General features: G+C 43.2%; 1 protein-coding gene across 2 annotated transcripts in view; it reads right to left on the bottom strand.

Moving 5' to 3' along the window:
- Window positions 1-712: 712 nt before the first annotated feature.
- Window positions 713-24,222, bottom strand: part of DAW1 (dynein assembly factor with WD repeats 1) — a 49,551-nt gene continuing 26,041 nt past the window's right edge. The window contains exons 7-14 of one of the 2 annotated variants that reach the window (XR_007134096.1): window positions 20,871-20,978; window positions 17,549-17,655; window positions 16,229-16,331; window positions 14,586-14,700; window positions 6,402-6,478; window positions 4,126-4,288; window positions 930-1,124; window positions 713-821 (exon numbers count right to left, since the gene is read on the bottom strand). Coding sequence is in view for 1 of the 2 variants with exons in the window: in XM_047773685.1 (XP_047629641.1) it covers window positions 1,090-1,124; window positions 4,126-4,288; window positions 6,402-6,478; window positions 14,586-14,700; window positions 16,229-16,331; window positions 17,549-17,655; window positions 20,871-20,978 (708 nt within the window). In the remaining variant the exon portion in view is untranslated. Of the gene's footprint in view, window positions 1,125-4,125; window positions 4,289-6,401; window positions 6,479-14,585; window positions 14,701-16,228; window positions 16,332-17,548; window positions 17,656-20,870; window positions 20,979-24,222 lie in introns of both variants that reach the window. The other variant, XM_047773685.1, reaches the window with a different exon arrangement.

Below are 24,222 nucleotides of genomic sequence, written 5' to 3'. Positions count from 1 at the left end.
AAGAAGAAAAGATGTGGTGTACACAGAGAGAGAGAGAAAGAGAGAGAGAGAGGGAGAAATACTACTCAGCCATGAAAAAGAAAATAAATCTTGCCATTTGCCACAACATGGATGAACTTTGAGGGCATTAGAATAAATGAAATAAGTCAAGTGGAGAAAGAATAATCAGACAGAGAATGATAAATGCCATGTGATCTTACTAATATGTGGAATCTAGAGAAAAAAAAAACACAACTCATACAGAGAACAGAGGTAAAATGGTGCAGGGGGTCAAAAGGTACAAAATTCTAATTATAAAATAAATCGGGGAGTTCCCCTCATGGCTCAGTGGTTAACGAATCTCACTAGGAACCATGAGGTTGCAGGTTCGGGCCCTGACCTCGCTCTGTGGGTTAAGGATCCGATCTTGCCATGAGCTGTGGTGTAGGTCGCAGACACGGCTCAGATCCCACGTTGCTGTGGCTCTGGCATAGGCTGGTGGCTACAGCTACGATTCGACCCCTAGCCTGGGAACCTCCATATGCTGAGAAAAGACAAATTAATTAATTAATTAATTAATTAAATCAGCAGTGGGGATGTAACGTAGGGCATGGGGACTCTCGTTAGTAAAACTGTACTGCGTATTGGAAAGCTGCTGGAAGGGGAGCTCATTAAAGTTCTCATCGCAAGAAAGAAAACATACATGGTAAGTACAGACATGCAAAGTCACCAGCAATTTTCTCTCCAAACTTTATTGAGCAGAAATTATGATAATTTGCCTTCAGAGTAGACTTGAGAAGACACATCGTTAAATTCCTCTGGTTTCGTTTCGCGGCGTCATCCTGCCATCGAGAAAAGAAAACAACTGAAAGAACCAGTGACATGTGCCAAACAGTATGCTTGTTCCTGTCCTCTCCGTCCAATAATATCAAGGAATGATGTAACTTTACCAGCTTTAATGTTCTATCTGTGAAGCTAAGGACGGTGTACGGATGGTCGATTTGGGGGAAAAAGAGAAAACAGGAAATAGCAAAAGAGCTGGCTGGCTGGGACGCTCCAGGCGTTCATCACCACGGCTGGTACGGTTCCCCCTCGACTGGCTTTCTTCAGTCAACGCCATATCCTACAGGTATTATCCTTGCTGCCTAAGAAAGCAAATGTCACAGTTAGTTTTTCCTTATTCACTTAGCGCTCTCTCTGTTTACAGGTTGACATCTTCTAGGTCCTTGCCAATCATCAGTGCACTCAACGTGCTGGCGTCTGAGTGCCCAGCTGCAGAGCCCCCCAGCAGCTCAGGCGTTTGGGGAGTTGCAATCTTTTATTTTTGTTTTTTTGAACGTCGGTCACAAATTGGGCAAGTTCACAGTCTACTCGCACCCGCAAGATCCATGGCATCTTAGAAGTGGAGACGTCCGGAGAATACACCCACTGTAGCCATCCCTCTGCTTATTACCCCTCCCCCTCTCCACACGTGGTTACCAAGAGGAAAGACGGTGACTTTGAACATCTCTAGGTTTGAGTGATTGGCTGATGAGGAGGAAGCACCTTCCACTTTGCAGTGTTTTTCTTTTTTTCTTTTTGGTCTTTTTTGTCTTTTTAGAGCCGCACATGCAGCCTATGGAGGTTCCCAGGCTAGGGGTTAAATCGGAGCGGTAGCTGATGACCTACACCACAGCCACAGCAACACAGGATCCAAGCCACATCTGTGACCTACACCACAGCTCACGGCAGCGCCGGATCCTTAACCCACTGAGCAAGGCCGGGGATCCAACCCGAGTCCTCATCCTGGTCGGGTCTGTTAACCACTGAGCCACGATGGGAACTCCCGCACTTTCCACTTGGAACGTTTCAGGATGTCAGCAGATCTTTCTCATCGTCAATGTGTGAAATCTGATCGCCCGCCCTCCCCACGACTGTGACAGACACTCTTCCCCGCAAGGGGGCGCCCTTCGCATTCTCTCTGCGGAAATGACCACCTGGTACAGAGCCGGGCTGGGCCTCTGGTTCCCTCACCCTCGGGGGCCAGGCACCCAGCGTCGGTATAAGAAGTGTGGGGGCGGCACAGATTGGGAAGGGCCGTGAACATTGCACATTCCACCCACAGGCACCTCATATTTTTAAAAGTGTCTTGACCAGACTGGACAGTTTCCTTCCGTTTTGTGATTCTAAACCCTCAGGCAGTCCATTAAAAAATGCATGCAGTTAATCACACTGGGCTCTGCCGAGAAAATAGGGCAGATCGATTGGAACAAAGTGCTCTGCTGATGGCAAGCAGACGTGTCCCCACCACCCCCAACCTCCGGCCCCCATTCTCAGAGGCACCTTCTTGGAGCAAGACAGTATTTAGCACTTTGGAGCTTTGAGAAACACTAAATAAATCAATATCTTAAAAGAGCAAAGACATTTTCAGGGGCCAGCACTAAAACAAGGCACAAACAACTAATGTGCCTTCCCTAAGCTCTCCGGGGTCTTTTGTGGTTAAGGGACAGGTAAAGCAGAGCTGCTCTGGCTGAACATGAACTGGCTGGACTAGGAAAGGCTAGTCTTGCGAAAAACCAGCCCCAGCTTCTGTGCTTCCCATCACAACCTCCCACCTCTTTCCTCATGGTGAGAAAGGATTTGACATTATTTATTATGGTATTAGGGGTATGTACATTTTAGTAACACTTGCCAATCACAAACCCAAAGAAAGTAATCTATCCTTTTTGAAACTATCCATAATGAGGTAGGAAAGGGGAGGGGGTTTTAGGGCAAAAGGGGAGACTATTCTCAGCATCCCTGAAGTTATAGGATTGGGAAGCTACCTAACCAGTCAATATATAAAGCCACCTTTGTGTATGTGACACTTAACTTACTGGACCAGTTAAGCAGTTTAAAGCTTTTCTCGGAGTTCGCGTCGTGGCTCAGTGGTTAATGAATCCAACTAGGAAGCATGAGGTTGTGGGTTCGATCCCTGGCCTCACTCAGGGGATTAAGGATCCAGTGTTGCCATGAGCTGTGGTGTAGGTCGCAGATGCGGCTCGGATTTGGCGTTGCTGTGGCTCTGGTGTAGGCTGGTGGCTACAGCTCTGATTCGACCTCTGGCCTGGGAACCTCCACATGCCTCGGGTGTGGCCCTAAAAAGACAAAAAAAAAAAAAAGTTTTTCTCAGCACGATGGGGATCCCTGAGGTTAGTCAGATTCATTCTTCCGTGCCCTTGAGGGCTTCCCTGCCCCACACTGTTGTCACGTTCCACTCCCTGCCAGGGTGGCTCCAGAGGCACCGTGGTGACATTCTGCCATATGCTTGTCATTTGCTCTCTTTCCCACAATCAAAATTATCCTGATCCCAGTCCGGTCCTTGTACAATATTGCTAATACTGATAATGCACCGTAAATCGTTAAGGGTTGATAAATACTCCATATGTGTTCTTTCCCCCAAATATTAATGCATTATGAGGGGACTTCCAAGGATAAAACAATTTTGCCCAAAAGATAAATCTCGAAAGGGCTCTCAATCCCACTGTGGAGAATCAGGTCCTGATTTATCTTAGTGACGAATGCTTAGTACCATCCACTGAATAGTAACCATCGGATGGACGCTGCCTGCAGAAATATACTAAACAGACTACCAAATTCTTACTTTGTCTGGAGCAACTGCAATTCAGAATTCACAGAGCCTTACAGCCAGTGACAGAGCTCACGTCTGTGGTTGTGCAATGCAACTAAAAGTGCATTGGATAATGGACAGAGAAAATACCAAGATGAGCCAGGGACCTGGGGGAAAGGAGTGGGATGGGGGTGGACTCCGTCTGGTATTCAGCTGGGACTCTAATGGTTTGATAGTTTCCAATTTATTTTTTTATTTTTTTGTCTTTTTAGGGCCGCACCTGTGGCATATGGAGGTTCCCAGGCTAGGGGTCAAATCGGAGCTGTGGTCACCAGCCTATGCCACAGCCATAGGAATGACAGATCCGAGCTGCATCTGCGACCTACCACAGCTCACGGCAACACCAGATCCTTAACCCACTGAGCGAGGCCAGGGATTGAACCCGCAACCTCATGGTTCCTAGTCAGATTCGTTTCCGCTGTGCCACGACGGGAACTCCCTGATAGTTTCCAACCTTAAAAGGGAAACTGAGTCGATGGCGTTGACTGCTCCCCTACCTGTGATGATTATGTCGCCTTTATAGTTGAAAGCACAGGAAAAGATCTCATCCGTGTGTCCTTCGAGAACCTGGAGGCACTGACCCGTCTGGGCATCCCAGATTCTGGCCGTTTTGTCAGCGCTGCCGGTGAGGAGACGGTTCCCTTGGGGATTGAAGGAAATCTACAAGCCACAAAGAAAAAGATGATCATAGGTTTGTGTAACTTGATTCCCAATTTTTTCTTTTTTTTTTTTTTGCTTTTTAGGACCACACGCACAGCATATGGAAGTTCCCAGGCTAGGGGTGGAATTGGAGCTGTAGCTGCTGGCCTACATCACAGCCACAGCAATATCAGATCTGAGCCACATCTGTGACCTACACCACAGCTCAGAGCAACACCGGATCCTTAAGCCACTGAGCCAGACCAGGGATCGAACCCCATCCTCATGGATACTAGTTGGATTCGTTTCCACTGCACCACACGACTCTCCAATATATTTTTAATAACTTCCCAATATATTTTTAATTAGCAAAAAGGGGACATTCCTAAGCACCTGTCACCTCCCCATTCTGGTATTTATTCTTATGAAGAACGGCTCCTTCATGGTGGGAAAAATCTTACAGGGACCAATACATGAAAATTAAAATGTAGATGGTAAAGTTTGATGGCCTACCCCTCACACACAACTCTAAGGGTAAAGCCCAAAGCTCTCTTCTCTTCTAATGTGTGTCCCCGTGCAGCTTCTTTCCAAAGTTTCCTGACGCCAAGCTCCCTGCAAACAAAGAGCCAGGGCCCTGGTGTGGGCGAGACATAAGTCAGGTGTCCTCACACCCAAAGCTCAACGTCACCTCTGTAAACCAACTTTCTGTCATCAAAAGCATAGGGATCCTCCTTCAATCTGCATCACAGAATGTCAGGGCCTATGAGGGAGGACTTTGTCTATTGCTACTTAAATTACAGCACTTTTCACAAACACAGGTGCCAAGCCTTGCCACCTGATAGCTGAAGAGCAAAGACAACAGTTAGCCGTCAGTTCCTCTGAACATCATGCTTCTAACCTTTTCTAAGTCATCAGAAGATGATGATTTGAGCCCCTTCCCCTGTGATTGGGAGTTCGATGAGGGCAAGTCCCAAGGCTGTGGCTTTTTTCCATCAAGGTGTCACCAGGGCGCAGCACAATGCCTTTGGCTGATCTCCAAAAGCATTTGCTAAATGAAGGACTAAATGAGTACCTTAGCTAGGCACCCACAGAAATACCATTCCTGGATGGCAATTCAGTAAGGAATATATCAATCATTAATAAGCATAGAATGCGATAATAGAGAGATTGAGAACTCTTGCCATTCATATACACACACAAACGTGCGCTTGTGGAATGTGATACACCAGACACTCAGAAACATGGTTTGGGATCTCTCAGCCTGTCTCCCACCTCCACACACCCATCCCCCTTCCTGCCAGTTCCCAAGGCCTCCCAGCCTTTGGAGACTATGTCCCCTGCACTGTCCCAGAGACCAACCCTGATGGGCAGGAGGGCAATGGCCACCAGGAGCAGGTGCAGAGGCAGGCATTAGGGGCGGGGTGGAGGGAGTGGGCACAGCAGGGGGTGGTCCTGGGGTCCCAGGGGTGCCTGCAGAAACCTGAAACCACCAAGCTGATATTTTACAAGGAACAAGCAAATGGGTCTCAGGTATGAGACTAGGAGCCCGAGGAAGTGGGCTGAGCTGTTGGACGAGATGCACTGGTCCAGCCTTCACGACAGTTTTCTGAGGACATAGCCAAACCTCAGATCACCAACTGGATGGCCCCTGCTCTGTGATTTTGGGCAGAGTTTATATAAAACCCTAAAAGACAGGTTTCAGGTCTCAAAACATGCCATTTTTATCTGTGTTAAGCCTTTAGTATTCCCAGGAACTATTTCCTCAATTGCATCGCATCTCCAGGACACTTGGTATTTGCTGCACAGCATGTTTTCTGCATAAAATTGTGTGTTTACTAAAACAGGAAGAGTACTTCATAAGCTTCTGAATAGCTTTAATAAGTATTTTTAGCTGACTGAATCTTTTGCTGAATGCTGAGGAGAATGCTACTTTATACTTTGTAAAAGGTTTTGGAATTCATTTATTATGCTGAGTTTGAAGACCCATTTAAAAATAAAGTCTCTAGGTAGCTGATTTCTAGAAAGAAATCAAACCTTAGTACCCTTGGTACCAACAGACCTACTTACACCAAGCTTGCTGCCTATTTTTTTGAAAATAAAAAAATTGCACCAACAATAATAAATTGCTGCTCACCTTTGAGATTTCGCCTTCATGGCCTTCCAACTTGGTAATGCATTTTCTTGTGGCTGCACTGAATACTCTTGCTGTTCCTTTGTGAGAAGAGTGGAGATTATATATATATATATATATATATATATATATATATATATATAAAATGCAGAACTTTGAACCACATGCCTTGACTTATCTGAATATCTGTGTGGGCTTCTTCTTGCCTGCGGTGAGAACCAGCCACTGAATACCACAAATGCAAACTGGTCCCACTGCAGGAAGAGGGTGAAAAGGAGCCTCTCTCTAGTCCTGGGCTTATTAGAAGGAATTCGGGGTTCCAAGACAGAGGGGAGGAGGAGGAGAGGAATCAAAAAGAGAATTTAAGGGGAAAAAGGAGAATTAAAGTTTTGAGAGGTTGATGATGAAATAAACAGAAAGACTTAACATCATTCAGAAAATATGAGTCTAAGGTTACAAAAGATCCAAGAGGCCTTCCTGAGAAGGAACAGGAGACAGTACTCCATGAACAAAGTTCGGGCACTAGGAAACCTTTTCAGCAGCAAGGGCTGATAGGATGGTTTGTTCCCATTGTATCTTCAGTTCCTAGAAGTGCCAAGATTGTAATAAACACTCAGTAAGTGGATAGAGGATAGATGGATGGATGGATGGATGGATGGATGGATGGATGAAATGATAGATAAATGGATGGATGGAGAGGAGGATGGATGATGGGTGGATGGATGGATAGAACGATAGATAAATGAATGGACAGATGGAGAGAAGGATGGATGGATGGATGGATGGATGGATGGATGGATGGATAGAATTATAGATAAATGGATGGATGGAGAGAAGGATGGATGATGGGTGGATGAAGTAGTATATACATTTCCTTGAAATTAAGGAATAGAGGAGTTAAACAAGCATAGAAGGAGAAAAACGGAAAGAGTGAAATTGTTGCCAGAAAAAAAAAAATTAAAGTTTATCTGGCCAAGTGAAGGATGCTTTCTTATCACAGTCATAGCATTACATCAAGGTAAAATTCTCAAGGATAGGGGTTTTGATTTTACTTTTCTTTTGGAGAAAAAAATCTTAATAAATTTTTTACTTACCTTTCTGACAATGTCAACTTTGAGAGGAAGTAGACAAAGAATGCTATTTTAGAATTACTATGATTAAAATATAAAACCTGCTTTTTAGTTGGACATTTCAAAAGCCTTAAAGAAAAGTGACCTACTTGTTTTTAAGAGTTTTTCAATATGATAGAAATATCCAGCATATATTAATACTTTAAATTTTACAAAAGTGTTTTTAAACTTCTGACAACACAAAAATGATAAAGCTTGACATTACAACTTTCTAAAGAGAGAAATATGAATAAGACACCCCCCAAAATTCAGCCTTGAGAGTAACTCCACCGATGATGAAAAAGGTGGTACATACAGAGAAAGAGATGTGCAGCTGCACAGGTAGCTAACTCTATTGAATGAGACCCGATTTGAAGAAGAGAATGAAGAGCAAAGAACAACAATAAATAAAAAAGATTGCTCTAAACACCAAGACTTCTAAGGGGGGCACAGAATGAGAAGAGGTTTAGAAAACAAAAGAAAAAAAGGGTTTGGGGGGCAGTAATCTGTTATCAAACAAGGAAAAGAATAGGGTCAAACATTCTGTATAACCTAATATTCTACATAAAACATACATATGGTATAATAGTTCATTCTTCCCCCCTTTGTAAGCTCCCAGGGGAAGAGATTCCTGTCTTTTGTCCTTTGTTATATCCTATATTCTTAAAAAAATTCCTGGCACAAATTTGGTACTCCATATATATTTAATGAATAGATTTTTTTGTATAAATGAGTGTGATATTTAAAAGGAAAAGGGCAGATTAAGTATAGTTAGGGAATGATCTGTAAAAGCCGAGGTCTGTAAGAAGATGAAAAAATAAGTAGCTACTTCAAAGAATAAAATTCTCCAGATTTAGGGTGTTTATATTCCAGGATATAAAAAGAGCATGTATATAAAATCAAAGGATCATCTTTGAAAAGTCCTTGTGAGTAAGATATGCGTGCAAATACAATTTTTAAGGGGAAGAAACAATAAAGAATGTGTAATTAAAATGAATCCCTAGCAAAATTCTACAACTGATTATAACACAAAGTAATTATTTATATGTTAGTCACAGGAACAAATACAGTCAAAGAACAAGTGAACAAGTCATTCCTGGAAAAAGCATTCTATCTTTGCCAGAATTTCTTAAATAGCTATTAAGGAATTTACACAAGCATGATAAGGTCTCATATGGTGGTTAAGAGAATTAAACATTTATGTAGCATTATATGTGATTAAGAGAGAGGTGACGTAGACAGAGTGGAGGCTTACTGCTGTTGTCAGGTCAGTGACAGAGAGAGTAACATGATAGGCATGCACAAGGGGTGATACAGATATAATATAGTGTCACATGTGGTTATCACAGGGCTAATGAAGACATAGGATAGCGTCACGCGTGGCCATGAGGGAGATGGCACAGACATGGTTTAGGCCAGATGTGGTGATCAGATGATGCAGATAGAGCATCACACACGTTCAACAGAGATGACTTAGACACATGCATTATGATGTAGTGTCATACATTATTGATAAGAAGATGACATGGGAAGTTCCCATTGTAGCTTGGCAGTAATGAGCCCAATTAGTATCCATGAGGAGGTGGGTTCCATCCCTGGCCTTGCTCAGTGGGTTAAGGATCCAGTGTTGCCGTAAGTTGTGGTGTACACTGCAGACACGGCTCAGATCCTGAGCTGCTGTGGCTGTGGTGTAGACTGGCAGCTGTAGCTCCGATTCAACCCCTAGCCAGGGTACTTCCATATGCCGCAGGTGCGGCGCCCCCCTCCCTCAAAAAAAAAAAAAAAAAAAGATTACGTGGACATAGTTTAGAATCAAGGAGATGAGACAGATACAACGTAGCATGATACATGACTATTAATAAGATGATCCAGATGTAATGCAGGATCACAGACAGCAGTCAGAATGTTAGTATAGACAGAGTGTGCACTGTGTGAGGATATCAAAGAGATAATGCAGCCGTAATATAGCATGATGCATGGTCCTCAAGGAGATGAAAAGACATAGGGTAGCATCACGCATGCCATCAAGCAGACAATGGAGACATAGTGTAGAGTCGTCTGGGAACTATGAGGAGGTGGCACATACACAGTGTAGCAACATATGTGGTCATCAGCAGACGATACAGATATATTGCAGCACCATACCTTGCCATCATGGACATGAAATAAACTATATTATCACGCACAGTTGTCTAGGAGATGTTGCAAAATAGGGTAGCACTACATATGATTGTCAAGGAAATGATACAGACATGGTATAGCACGACACTCAGTTTTCAAGGAGATGGCATGAACTTACACATTCATGATGTGGGATTATCAAGGAGAAAAATCATAATTTAAATACCATACATAGTTATGAAAAAGATAATGCAGGGATAATATAGCATCACATGTGCCTGTCAAGCGGATTTTGCATATGTAGCTTTGCCTCATATAATGTCATTGGTGAGATAATTCATAGCATAGCAGCACTCATAACTATTTTTAAAATGATGTAGATATGGTATAACTTCATGTATTAATTGTCAAGAAAATGATGCAGAGAATACAACCATACATTGCTGTCAAGGAGATGATTGGACATAGTGTTGTATCAGATTCGGCTTTCATGGTGATGACACAGATACAATACAGTGCCATACATGGTTATCAGTGGGATAATTAAAACATACTGTTGTATCATACATGGTTGTCAAGGAAATGCCAAAAACATTTTAGTATCACACATATCGATAAGAAAATATGTGGCCGACATTATGGAACATCAAAAATAGTTGGGAAATAATGCAGAAATAATATGTCATCATAGGTAATTTTCAAGAAGATGACACATAGTATAGCATCATAAATCATTCTCGGTGAAGTGATCTCTAGCATAATATCATAAAGAGTTTTCAAAGACACGGTGCAGATGGCTATATAGCATTATATGTGGTTATCAGGAAGAGAAAATAGATACAGTGTAGCACTGTATGTGATTATCAAGTATATGACAGACTGTGTAGTATCACAGATGGTTGACAGAACTGAGTTACTACGTTGTGATAAAGGGAAGTAGTGAGATGAAATGTCTTATAGCTTCATACTCAGTTATCAAAAAGTTGACCCAATATGATCCAGCAATCTCATTCCTGGGTATATGTGCTGGACAAAACTGTAATGCAAAAAGATGCATGTACCCCTGTGTTCAGAGCAGCACTATTCACAATAGCTAAGAGATGGAAGCAACCCAAATGTCCATCAGCAGACGATTGGATTAAGAAGATGTGGTACATATACCCAATGGAATACTACTCAGCCATAAAAAAGAACAAAATAATGCCATTCACAATAACACAGACTCTCAAACTAAGTGAAGTAAGTCAGAGAGAGAAAGACACTGTAGGATCATGCAGAGGTGTACATCTGTGGCATCGTGTACACTTAGAAGAGATGACACAACACAGTCAAGAATCCAACCAACATGTCTTAAGAGTACACAGACACAGTTTAGTGGCATACAGCTCCGCATGATGACTCAGACACTGTTGTGTCATTTGGAATCACCAGAGATGGTACAGATGTGGTGTAGCAACACATGTGATCATCAGTGACACGTGTAAATAGAGTGTCACATCATAAAGGGGCTATAGGAGGTAGTGTAATATATGGGGTCATCAGAGGTATGATGTACGTTACCATGCATGCTTATTAAATATGTACAGATAAGAGACAGTATCACACATGGTCATAAAAGGATGACACACATACAGTGTAACATCATACTTAGTCTAGAACAAGATTAGGCAGGCATGGAGTACTGTCATACATGGTCAGCAAGATGATGATACATACATAGTGAAGCACCCTACCCAGTCAAAGAGATGATACATATGTTGTGTGGAATATTACCAGTGGTCAGGAGATGGTGGAGATGTGGTAGACACTGTCACCAAAGGCATCACAAAACACACACTGGCATCAAGTGGTCATAGGGCAGAAGAGACAGATATGGTTGCGCATCAAAGGTGGTTTTCAAGGAGGTGATGAAACATACTGCAGCATTACAGGTCTTTCCCTAGGTGATGAGTCTGCTCCAAGGTAGTATGATGCCTGGTCAGGAAGACCAGGAGGAGGATACACAAGATGTCATCATGCATAGTCGTCAGGGAGATGAGGCAGACATAATCCAGTGCCACACGTGGTCATCAGGAAGAAAATACTGACGTGGTATAGGGACGTAAGTGATCTCGGCAGAGGTGATGCAAACACAGTGCAACACTGTGTGTGGTTATAAAGGACATGACACAATTGAGTATGAGAGATGGTTATCAAACACTTGATACAGACATAGTGTAACATCATAAGTAGTAGTAAAGAGATGGTGTATACTATAGCATCATACATGGATTTCAAGAAAATGACATAATACACATAAAATAGAGCATCAGATATGTTCCTCTTGGATCCACAATATACTATCATAAATAGTTATGAAGGAGAGGATTTGTGAATAATTTAGAATTATGTGGTTATCAAGGAGATGAAGCAGAGAATTGCATCATATGAGGTTTCAGCAGAAATGAGCAAACTTATAATAACATCACAGGGGGTTATGAAGGTGATAAAGTACACATAGTATAGCATCATATACTTATTGAGGAAATGAGGCAGCTATATTGTAGCATCATGCCCAGTAACAGGGTCACGACATAGGTTATGAGTAGGGCTGTAAACTGTCATCAAGATGATAATTCAATATGCAGATATATAGATATATAGCATCATACGTTGTTATAAAAGAGGTTAGTATAAGAATAGCATTATACATGGTTACCAAGGAGATGAGACACAATAGGTATTCAGAGGTTATTGTCCAGCAATTAATCTTGAAATAACATAACATTATGCATGGTTATAAGAAAAAGACATAATCATTGCATCTCACATGATATGTTCAAAGAAATGATGCGGACATCAAACACAGTGACTGGAAATCGACCTATATAATACAGCATACTTATGGTTATCAAGACCAAGAAGGAGACATACTCCAGCACTCTACAGTAGTCCCCCTTTATCTGTGGTTTTTTTCTGCAGTTTCAGTTACTTGCACTCAACAGTCAACTGCAGTCCAAAAATATTAAATGGAAATTTTCAGAAATAAATAATTCATAAATTTTAAATTGCAGGCCATTCTGAGTAGCATGATGAAATCTTGCACCATGCCACTTTGTCCTGCCAGAGTGAATGATATAGGTATGAGGTAGCATTGACCTGTAGTCTTCAGGAAGATGACACATAGTACAGCATCATATTTTATTGTCAAGGTAATGACTCATAAAATAGCATCACATATGATTCTATGATATCATGAGATGACATATACTTAGTATAATATCACATACGCTTGCCAAGGGGACGATGCAGCTGGAGTGCAGCATGATAAGTGGTTGTCAAGGAGACGGTGCAGATATAGCATAGTATCACACATGGCTATCAAGGGTACGACATGGGCTTATTATAGCGTATTAAAATGCTGTCATGGAATGATGCATAAATTGTGTAGTGTCTTACATGCTTGTCAAGAGTATGTGGTTGTCATGAGGATGACCCATGGTTTGGCATCCTCAATTATCAACCAGGACATGATGTATATACAGTGTTCCAATACCCATGGTCGTCAGTGAGATGATACAGACATCATACAGCATTACATGTGGTTTGTAATGAGATGATGCATTCACAGGACAGCATCATACATCTTTGTCACCAAGGTGAGTCCTATTATTGCATCATATGTGGTTACTAAGGAGATGATGCAGACAAAGTATATATCACAGGTGGCAATCAAGGAGATGATGCAGGTAGACCATAAGATCTGCATACCATAAGATCATACATGGTTTTTAAGAAAATATGATGTGATTATTATCATGTATGGTCATCAAGAAGATGATATAAATGGCATGGTGTCCCCCTGGTCATCAGGAAGATGATGTGTGTATAATGCAGTCACTCAGTGACCAGGCGATGAAGCGGACATAGTGTAGTGTAATGTGTTGTCACCAAAGAAATAACATAGACGTTACCATGTCTAAGTAGTTGTCAAGGATGCAGAAATGGCATAGCATCAAACATGGCTTTAAAGGAGTGGATGAGAACACAGCATAGAACAACACATCACTTTCAAAGAGATATAATGTAGCATGGATCCTGGGGGGTGAGATAGATGTGATATAATGGCATATGTGGTCAACAGGGAAATGACACAGGTCTTTGCAGTATCATTTTTGGACTTCATAGAATGGAGGCACACAGAGTAGCACCAGCCCATGGTTATCAGTAAGATGAGACATAGTGTAGACTCATAAGTGGTTATCAAGAAGATGATGGATGGCTCTGCATTAGATATAGTCATCAGGAAGATCTGCCAGACTTTCTAGAGCAGCACAGGTGGTTAAAAGGAGACAATACAGGGAGTTCTTGTCATGGCGCAGCAGAAACGAATCCGACTAGGAACCATGAGGTTGCGGGTGTGATCCCTGGCCTCGCTTGGTGGGTTAAGGATCCGGCGTTGCCGTGAGCTTTGGTGTAGGTCGCAGTCACATCTTTGATCTGGTGTTGCTGTGGCTCTGGCATAGGCTAGCAGCAGCAGTTCTGATTCGACCCCTAGCCTGGGAACCTCCATGTGCTGCAAGTGTGGCCCTAAAAAGACAAAAGACAAAAAAAAAAAAGAGAGAGAGATTTGTTTTTACACCACTGATGGCAGTTTAGCTGATGAGAACAACATGCGGCATAATAAGTGAATCATCAGGGAGATGGCCCAAGATGCCCCAATAGACAGTGTTATGAAGGACATGGGGAAGCTCTAGTTTAGCATCATAGGTGGCTATCAAGGAGGTGATGCAGACTTTCTACAGTATCAGGAATATGATGCAGACAGAGTGTAGTGACATACATGGACGTCATAGGGATGAGGCACATGCATTTTCCGGCACAGCTGGGCATCAGGGAGATGACCCATGAAGCAGAAGCACATGTGTTTATCAAACAAAACATAAATGCCTCCAAATTAAATGTACAGATTACCGACCATCGGCTGAAGCAGTTGCAATAAGCTTTCCGGTGTAATCAAAACAGCTGTCCAGTATTTCATCATCATGGCACGTCAATGTTGCCACACATTGTTCATTTGTAGCATCCCATAGCTGCAATTTAAAAATCAAGGAAGAGTATGAAGACTATGATTTCCTGTCTAAAGTGCTAAGATGGCCAGAAGTATGACAAGTTTATGGCTGGTCAAATAACTGTGCCAAAATCATGCGTCAAAGGTTCACGTTAGTTCATTTTACCTTGATTCATGACCAGAGACGACAGCCAACCGTCTAACAAGGCATACTTTGGACCAGAGAAGATCAAAGGCGGACTTTTAGAATGGGTGGTACAAATCCATCATCATAGTAGGAAAAAATCTCAAAGCCCATGTTTCACTGTTTAAAGTGAAGTGCCCTCTTTTCACAGGAAGGCCATTAAATCATAAAGAGCTTGATCTAAAACTATACTGCTAGAAAATGGAAGGTATATTAAGATTATAATACATTTGGTATACATTCTATATATCTAATAATAATTCCAGAGCATAAGCTCTTAAGAACTGAAACTTAAAGGCAGGGAGGCATTGTGTTGAAACTTCTTGAGGTTCACGCTAATCAAAGTTTGATAAAAGAATACAGGACATTAAAAATAATGTGCCTTTAGGAGTTCCCGTTGTGACTCAGTGGAAATGAACCCGACTAGGATCCATGAGGGGGCGGGTTTGATCCCGGGCCTCATCCAGTGGGTTAAGGATCCAGCGTTGCCATGAGCTGTGGTGTGGGTCACAGACGCAGCTCAGATTCGGCATTGCTGTGGCTGTGGTGTAGGATGGCAGCTACGGCTCCAATTTGACCCCCTAGCCTGGGAACCTCCATATGCAGCAGGTGTGGCCCTAAAATAAAGGCAAAATGATGATGATGATAATAATAATAATAATAATAATGTGCCTTTAAAAATATCTTTTGGGAGTTCCCGTTGTGGCTCAGCAGTAACAAACCCAACTAGTATCCATGAGGATGAGGGTTTGATCCCTGGCCTCGATCAGTGGGTTAAAGATCTGGCTTTGCTGCAAGCTGTGGCTCAGATCTAGAGTTGCCATTGCTGTGGCATAGACTCCCGCTACAGCTCTGATTTGACCCCTAGCCAGGGAACTTCCATATGCTGCAGGTGCAGCCTTAAAAAGATTAACAAATAATGATAGGGAGTTTCCATCGTGGCGCAGTGGAAACGAATTCAACTAGGAACTATGAGGTTGCAGGTTCAATCCCTGGCCTCGCTCAGTAGGTTAAGGATCTGGCGTTGCCATGAGCTGTGGTGTAGGTGTAGGCCAGCGGCTACAGCTCTGATTGGATCCCTAGCCTGGGAACCTCCATATGCCGCAGGTGCGGCCCTAAAAAGACAAAAAAAAAGACAAAATATAATAATAATACCTTTCTAACACATTTGAATCCATTAAAGCTGTTTTGCATAATAATTCCTTCAAACAGTGAGGCTCAAAAACTTGACTTTAAGTTACCAATTATTACTGATAAATTAGTACCTTCATTTTACAGCAACTTTAAAATCTGTTGATATTGCAATTAATACCTAACACAGTATAAAGACACAGAATTATAAAGCAAAGATATTTCTTAAGCTCACCATGCAAGTTTTGTCCATAGAGCCAGTTAATATCAGAGAGCAATCCCAGTTGAATAAAGCACTGCTGATCTCTGCACAATGCCCAATCAAGGTATACAACTTCCTACAGGATGGAAATGGTTCAGACTGGTGAAAGATGCCTTCATTCAGGATATATGCACAAAGAATGATGTCAAGCCCGTTGATATAAGAGTCAGAATTTTAGTTTTTGCAAAATGTCTCCGATGACCAAAGATGGCCTGATCATAGCTCCAAGAGTCTAATAGCATTTTGACAAAAATATATTTAAATTTTAGACAATCCCAGATAACAACATTACCTAAAATAATACCACAGAAAAGCATGGATAAAGAATAACAAAGGAAATGTGAAATTCTGGAAATATTTTTACACCAGATGGGTGGACCCCTTGGTCGTTCTGAAACCATCCCTCAATCATCTAAGGACCTTGCATGGTTCTCATTTCTTATTGCGTTCATCTTGATTGGTTTCCCTGATAATTAACCTCTCAATCAAAATGCAGACAAGTCCAAGAGTGGAGTTTTACAATATAAATAGGCTAATTTAGTTAACTTCTTAGCAACTAGAACCAAAAATAATTAGGAAGGAAATTGAAGTTCTTGGACTAAATTAAATTTGGACCATTAGCTGTGATTTCATTTATTCATGACATCCATGCCTACCATAATGACAAGCCCTTGAAATTTGATTACATAGTACATGGAATAAATAATAGCTATATAACCAGGCTAGTGCTAACAATCTTCTCTTATATAGCTGTTTGGCATTATTTTCTTAGAATTCAAAGGAAACTTCTATTTCTGGTGGATCAGAACTATCATTAAAGAATGAATTCATTTGCTCCTAACGTGTCCTATTCCTAATGGAAGCCAAGGCACAGCTAACAGATTTAACATTAAACTAATAAATAACAAAGACTGGAGTTCCCGTCGTGACGCAGTGGTTAACGAATCCGACCAGGAACCATGAGGTTGCGGGTTCGGTCCCTGCCCTTGCTCAGTGGGTTAACGATCCGGCGTTGCCGTGAGCTGTGGTGTAGGTTGCAGACGCGGCTCGGATCCCGCGTTGCTGTGGCTCTGGCGTAGGCCGGCGGCTACAGCTCCGATTAGACCCCTAGCCTGGGAACCTCCATATGCCGTGGGGGCGGCCCAAGAAATAGCAACAACAACAACAACAAAAAGACAAAAGACAAAAAATAAAAAAAATAAAATAAAATAAATAATAATAAATAAATAAATAACAAAGACTGTCTTCTTACTGATCCAGGTTTAAAAAAAAATTCTTAAAAATCAAGACTACCTTCCAGTACCAGCATCCCACGCTATAACCGTATGGTCAAAAGACCCTGTGATGATTCTGTCGCCTGAGGTGTTAAAGGACAAGGAGATGATTTCGGCTGAATGTCCCTAGAAAAAGAGCAGATGCCATCATGCATACCTGTAAATTAAACAATTTCTACAAATGTATAACCAAATAATCTAAAAGAAAATGCTACATATATCTGGAGAAAAGACATAATTCAAAAAGATACATGCGCCCCAGTGTTCACTGCAGCACTCTTTACAATAGCCAAGACATGGAAGCCCCCAAAATGTCCACTGACAGAGGAATGGATAAAGAAAATGGAATATTATTCAGCCATAAAAATAATGAAATAATGTCATGCACAGCAACATGGATGGACCTAGAAATTATCATCCTAAGTGAAGTCAGAGAAAGACAAGTATCAAATGAGATCACTAATGTGTGGAGTCTAAAAGAAATGATGCGATAGAACTTACAAAACAGATACAGATTCAAAAATTTCGAAACCAAACTTGTATTTTCCAAAGGGAAACTAGACGGCAGGGATAAATTATGGGGTCGGGATTGATGTAAACACGGTGTTACATGTGGAACAGACAGGCGATGGCGACCTACTGTACCACACAGGGAAATTTACCCAGGACTGTATGGCAGCCTGTTTGGGGAAAGAATCTGAAAAGGAATGGATAGATACATAACTCGTTTACTTTGCCAAATGCCTGAGAGTCAACTTTGTGAGTCAACGATAGTCCAATAAAATTTTTAAAAATTAAATTAAATTTTTTAGAAAAGAAAATGCTAAAAAGGGCAAATCTCTGTAGGGAGAAAGGAGATGCTGCAAACGAGGGGCACGACGTTTCCTGTGGGGATGGTGGAAATGTTCTCAAGCCAGGTTTTGGTGGTGGCTGCGCAGTTCTGTAATTTTACTCTTAAACACAGACTTTACACTTGAAGTAAGTCCATTTCAACTCAAGATAATTGATTTAAAAAAAAAAAAAAAGGAAAAGGGATGTGAGTTGGAAACCAAAGGGCTTCTTTCAGTCTTGGAAATGCTAAGAAGAGCGTATGCGTTATGGGCTAATAATAGATGATGGGCAAAGACAGGATACTTGTGGAATAACATTGATAATGTTTTAATAAGGAAAATTCTTATGATGCTTTAACATGAAATAGATAAATAAACATCTGGCCTTTGGCCTGACTTCCACCTGGATACCGTCTGCAGCTGATGAATCAAAATGTGTGGGACAATGGGAAGAAGGAGCCCCTCTCGGCAGTAGACCACGCTTGGACATAGCCCTCGTTTTTCCAACTATTTTAGCAAATTCACATGATTACTTTCTTTTCATAATTCAAAAGTGCATTTAAAATTAAACTCCTGGCCAAAGTTCCTCTCGTGGCTCAGTGGTTAACGAATCTGACTAGGAACCCTGAGGTTGCGGGTTTGATCCCTGGCCTTGCTCAGTGGGTTAAGGATCCAGCATTGCCGTGAGCTGTGGTGTAGGTAGCAGATGAGGCTCCAACCCCAAGTTGCTGTGGCTCTGGCATAGGGAGGGAGGTGGCTACAGCTCCGATTCGACCCCTAGCTTGGGAACCTCCATATGCCGCAGAAGCGGCCCTAGAAAAGACAAAAAGACAAAAATAAATAAATTAATTAATTAAATAAAATTAAACTCCTGGGGTTCCCATTATGGCGCAGCAGAAACAAATCTGACTAGGAACCATAAGGTTTCGGGTTCGATCCCTGGCCTCACTCGGTGGGTTAAGGAGCCAGCAGTGCTGCGAGCTGTGGTGTGGGTTGCAGATGCAGCTCCAGTCCTGTGTTGTTGTGGCTGTGGCATAGGCCGGCAGCTGTAGCTCCGACTCGACCCCTAGCCTGGGAACCTCCATATGCCATGGGTGTGGCCCTAGAAACAAGTTAAAAAAAGGCAAAAAATAAATAAATTAAGTTAAACTCCTGGTTGATTCCAAATGACAAAAATTAAATGGAGCTGCATATGAAAATACTGGGCACAAAGCATATTCCCTGGTGTCAGAGAGGTGTGCCAAGCAGGACATAGGCCTTCCAGGGCTCTCGGGCATTTGTCTGACAGAAGAGCCAGTGAAGAAGCAGAGACTCACAGAAATGAAGAAGAGGAAGATCAGGAGACGCATTTCTACTAATAAAGCTGGATGCTCTCATTTCAGAAAGAAAACTCTTAGTTAAAGGCACTGCTTTTCCTTTTTTTTTTTTTTTAACTTTCTTAGGAAAATCTCTCCTAGGAAATGGGCTCTATTTCTTAAATCCATTTATAATTTGAAAGGATAACATGATTTCCCATCCAGCTGTTCCCACTGACTGCCACAGGGCATTGCCCTTTACATCTGGTAGTTGGGGCTGGCGTGGGAAGAAGTGAAGGGCAGCAGTCATAGGAAGGTGCTGGACGGATGTGTGATGGTGACAGATAGGGGCTCCTGCACCCACTCTGCAGGCAGTGTCCTTCCACCTTGCCACCACCTGCCATTTGCCCCCTGTATTTCAGACTCTGTAGCACAGGAGGCTTCTAAGACTGGAGGTTAGAAGAGAAGAGAGTTAACAGTCATCCCTTTAAGAAATCCTTGGGGTTAATGATCCGTCGTTGCCCCAAGCTCTGGCATCAGTTGCGGATGCAGCTCTGATCCTGCATTGTTGTGGCTGTGGCATAGGCTGGCACCTGAAGCTCTGATTTGACCCCTAGCCTGGGAACTTCCATATGCTGCAACTGCAGCCCACAACTCCAAAGGAAAGAAAGAAAAAAAGAAAGAAGAAAGGAAGGAAGGAAGGAAGGAAGGAAAAGAAGGAAGGAAGGAAGGAAGGAAGGAAGGAAGGAAGGAAGGAAGGAAGGAAGGAAGGAAGGAAGGAAGGAAGGAAGGAAGAAAAAAAAAGAAAGAGAGAGAGAGAGAAAGAGAGAGAGAGAGAAAGAAAGAAAGAGAGATCGATCGATCTTTGGGCAGGTGTTTCCAGTTTTGCCTCTTCCAAAAGGTACTGGCTTCCACCTACTTTGCATTTAGCCAGACCAATGACCATATAGGTTTTAAGCAATAGTTGGTACAGCTTACAGAGTGAAGCTGGTCAAAATCAAAAGTCCACCTGGCTTCCCCATCATGTCCCTTTCAGTATTTTGGAACAGCCAGCAAACCAATTGGAACGCTCTCACTGCACTCTGAACACCAACAGCTCAAACTTAGCGCTCATTTTGTAATAAACACACAAAGAAAAACAAACACAAGAAAAGAGGCTTATTCAGAGGAGCAGCTAATGAAAACCTGAAACTAGAAGGTGACCTTATGCACATACCATTAAAGTGCACACTTGCTCTCCATTCTGAATATCCCACAGTTTGGCCGTTGTGTCCATGCTTCCGGTAGCCACCAATGTGCTTTGAGGATTAAACGATAAACACACCTGAATGACATGACATGGGAGAGGTTTTAGAAGTGGTTCATTCTCATATAGAAAAGCTCGAAGGGGCAACGCCCTCGGCAGATTCAGCCTAGTTCTTTCTACACATATGCAGCAAAATAACCAGCTGAGAGGAGTCGTCTCTCTGCAGGCTGGTCCTGTGGCGTTCTCCTCCCGAGATGAGGCTGCTGTTATCCCACATCAGCCGTCTCAGGCTTGCAGGGGCACTGGCTTCCCCTTGGTCACATCCAGACCACAGAAGAACAAAGACAAAAGCCAAGCCCTGCTCCTTTGTGACTCTTCCCATCTGGCTCGCATTGTCTCTGTTGCTGTCTTCACACTCCCGTCAATCACCGAGGGCTCTGCCTATTGGCTCACCGTCTCAGTTCTGATCCCAGGTGACCGTCTTGGGGGCCATCCATCCAATACCCCCAGACCCACGATCTTGGACTCCTTTTCATGACTCCCGTGATGCCACCTTCTCTAGAAGATTCACTACCAACACAGTAATCTCCAGGTATCATTTTCTAATACTCTGCCTTCTCTCTTCCTTACCAAGTCCTACCCCCAGGATATCTTCCTTGGCATGTAAACCCTCTCTTTTCTCTTGGTTTATCATCCCCGTTCAACTGACATCTGGAAGCATCTCTCCTACCAGCATCCTCAACACCCTTAGACCCTGTCTTTCAACGGCACCCTTCATAAAACTCCTAACAGCTTGTATCAATCTGGGACTTTAGCCGTTCGTCGGCCTGCTCGACTTCACCAGTCAGCCAAGGCAGATTAAGAAAACGGCATGGCAGGTTACTGGTACTGCTCATCTGTGCCTTCTGTCCTCAGCTGTGGCCTCAGCATCACTCCCTACTTTGGTTAACGTGCCTCTGGCTCAGACCTTCTCCCATGCTCCATCCTTGCCCCCACTCCATCCTTGCCCCCACTCCCATCCTCATCCTGCCTTAGCAGGTAACTTGGCCTCCTAACACGTCCCTGAAAAAACTCACCCATCCGGTGGGAACTTCCTCTGCTGGCTCTCACTTTCCTTTCCTCCCAGAGGAACCCTTTTGCCTTTGTAAGATGCCTTCCCTGCAGCCCTCAGGGCAGTGTACCCACCAACGCTTGAGCCTTTCCCTCATAAAATAAATCCTCCCTTGACTCCACGTTCCCCCCTTTTATCTCCCTCTATTTCCCTTTCCAACCAAATTCCCTGGGAAAATAGCCTACTGTCCCTCACTGGCCCATCCCCCACTCTTCAGCTCTCCTGGAACCACTCTGGATAAACGTCCAATAGAGAGGCGTGCTCAGTCATCTAACTTAACCTCCCTGGAGTTCTCCATATTTTTCTCCCTCTCGAAAGCTGTGGCAATGCTCTGCTTTTCTTCTCTTACTTCTTTTCTCTCTTTTTGGTATCTTTTACAAGTTTCTCCTTTCCCTCTTCCCAAGATCCCGTCAGTGTCTTCCTCATGCTCTATCTTTTCCTTTGGAAACTTTCAGTGGCTCAGTGGTTTCTGTTGCCATGGAGATGCCAGTGAATCACACATCCGTGACTTTCACCCAGACCTCACGGCCGAAGGGAAGCCCTGGTTTGGACATCACACAGGGAGACCGTGTCACTCTGTCTAATTCATGCGAGTCACATGAAGAAGCCAGCTTCTCTTTTATGTACAGACTTGGTGAACAGCACTGCCAGTTGCCCAAGTCTGAAATCAGGGCATCATCTTAAATACCTTTTTTTTTCTTTTTTTCATGCCACGTATCTATCTACTTGGTAACCCAGTCTTAACCCAACACCAACCCCAACCTCTCTCACATTCTCCCCACCAGCCTCACGTCTGGCCTTCATCATCTCAGCTGGGGCACTCCAAGATCCCCACTGGCCCATACTTTTAACTTCTTTTTAGAGCCACACCTTTAGCATATGGAAGTCTCAGGCTAGGGGTCGAATGGGAGCTCAGCTGCTGGCCTATGCCACAGCCACAGCAACGCGGGATCTGAGCCACATCTGTGACCTACATCAGAGCTCACAGCAATGCCAGATCCTTAACCCACTGAGCAGGGCCGGGGATTGAACCCTCATCCTCATAGATACTAGTCAGGTTTGTTACTGCTGAGCCATGACGGGAACGCCTCCACTGGCCCATATTTCTAATTTACCCAGTTCCATGTCTTTTCCCCACTGCCACAGTGGTCTCCTCACAGAGCAAAGCTGACCATGCCGCCTCCCAGCTGACAAGGCTCAACAGTACGGCAATGTCTCCAGGATAGAGTCCCAAGTCCTTAGCACAGCACACAGGACCCTCTATCAGCCTACAGGATGGTCTCTCCTGCCTCCCCCACTTCAATCACACAAAGGCTGTGATCTGACTTTGCAGGGTTACAGGTGCCCCAGGACATGGACCCTGTTAGTGCAGATGGCTGGGCAGCACCAGGGGTCCCCCCCGTCCCCTCAGCATATCCAGACAAGCACCTTCTGTGTTTGTCCCTGCAGGGAAGGCTGGGAAGTGCAGCTCTGGATGCCCAGAGCCACTTGAGCTCTCGAGCATGTACTACGGTGCCATACCTTCTCTGGGCATTTGCCAGGGCAGCTCCCTCTGCCTGGAACACACGTGCCACCTGTCTGCAGAGTCTCCTGAACGTCTCTCCTGGCCATGGAGGTGTGGCAGCTCCCTCCCGCCCTCACTGAACCCCCTGCCCACTTCTAGCCCACCTACAGCACATCTTCGAACTTATCCATGGATGCCTCTCTTCTCTCTACAGCAAAATCTCTGGGAGCCACGGACTACATCTGATTCTATTTGGCACCCCACACACATGGGCCAGGGCTTCACATGGTCCAATACTTAATAAATATTCATTGGATTGATGTTGTTGACTACAAAAAAATATATATTACAAAGGTCTTCCTAGGAACCGTAAATAAAGAAAATCTTTTCAAAATGCCACTGGGAATATAGAAACATGGGCACACTCTGAGAATGAGGATTATGTCTTTCTTATGATCTTGTGCAAGTTACGTAAGCTCTTATGCCTCAGCATCCTCAACTGTAAAATGGGGAAATACCTACCCCTTAGGGTAAACAGCTAAACTAATCTGTACAAGGGCTTATGAGAGTGTGTCACTGAAGGGTCAGTTATGGTTTCTCACTGCAGTATCCCTAGTGTCTAACGAAGAACCTTGAGCTTAGCATGAGCTCCTATTGGGTGAACATACAATCAAATGGAAGGATGAATACAAATACATTTTTACTCC

This window comes from Phacochoerus africanus, chromosome 3, assembly GCF_016906955.1.
Source record: "Phacochoerus africanus isolate WHEZ1 chromosome 3, ROS_Pafr_v1, whole genome shotgun sequence".
NCBI lineage: Eukaryota > Metazoa > Chordata > Mammalia > Artiodactyla > Suidae > Phacochoerus > Phacochoerus africanus.
This window is presented reverse-complemented; position numbering and strand designations above follow the sequence as displayed.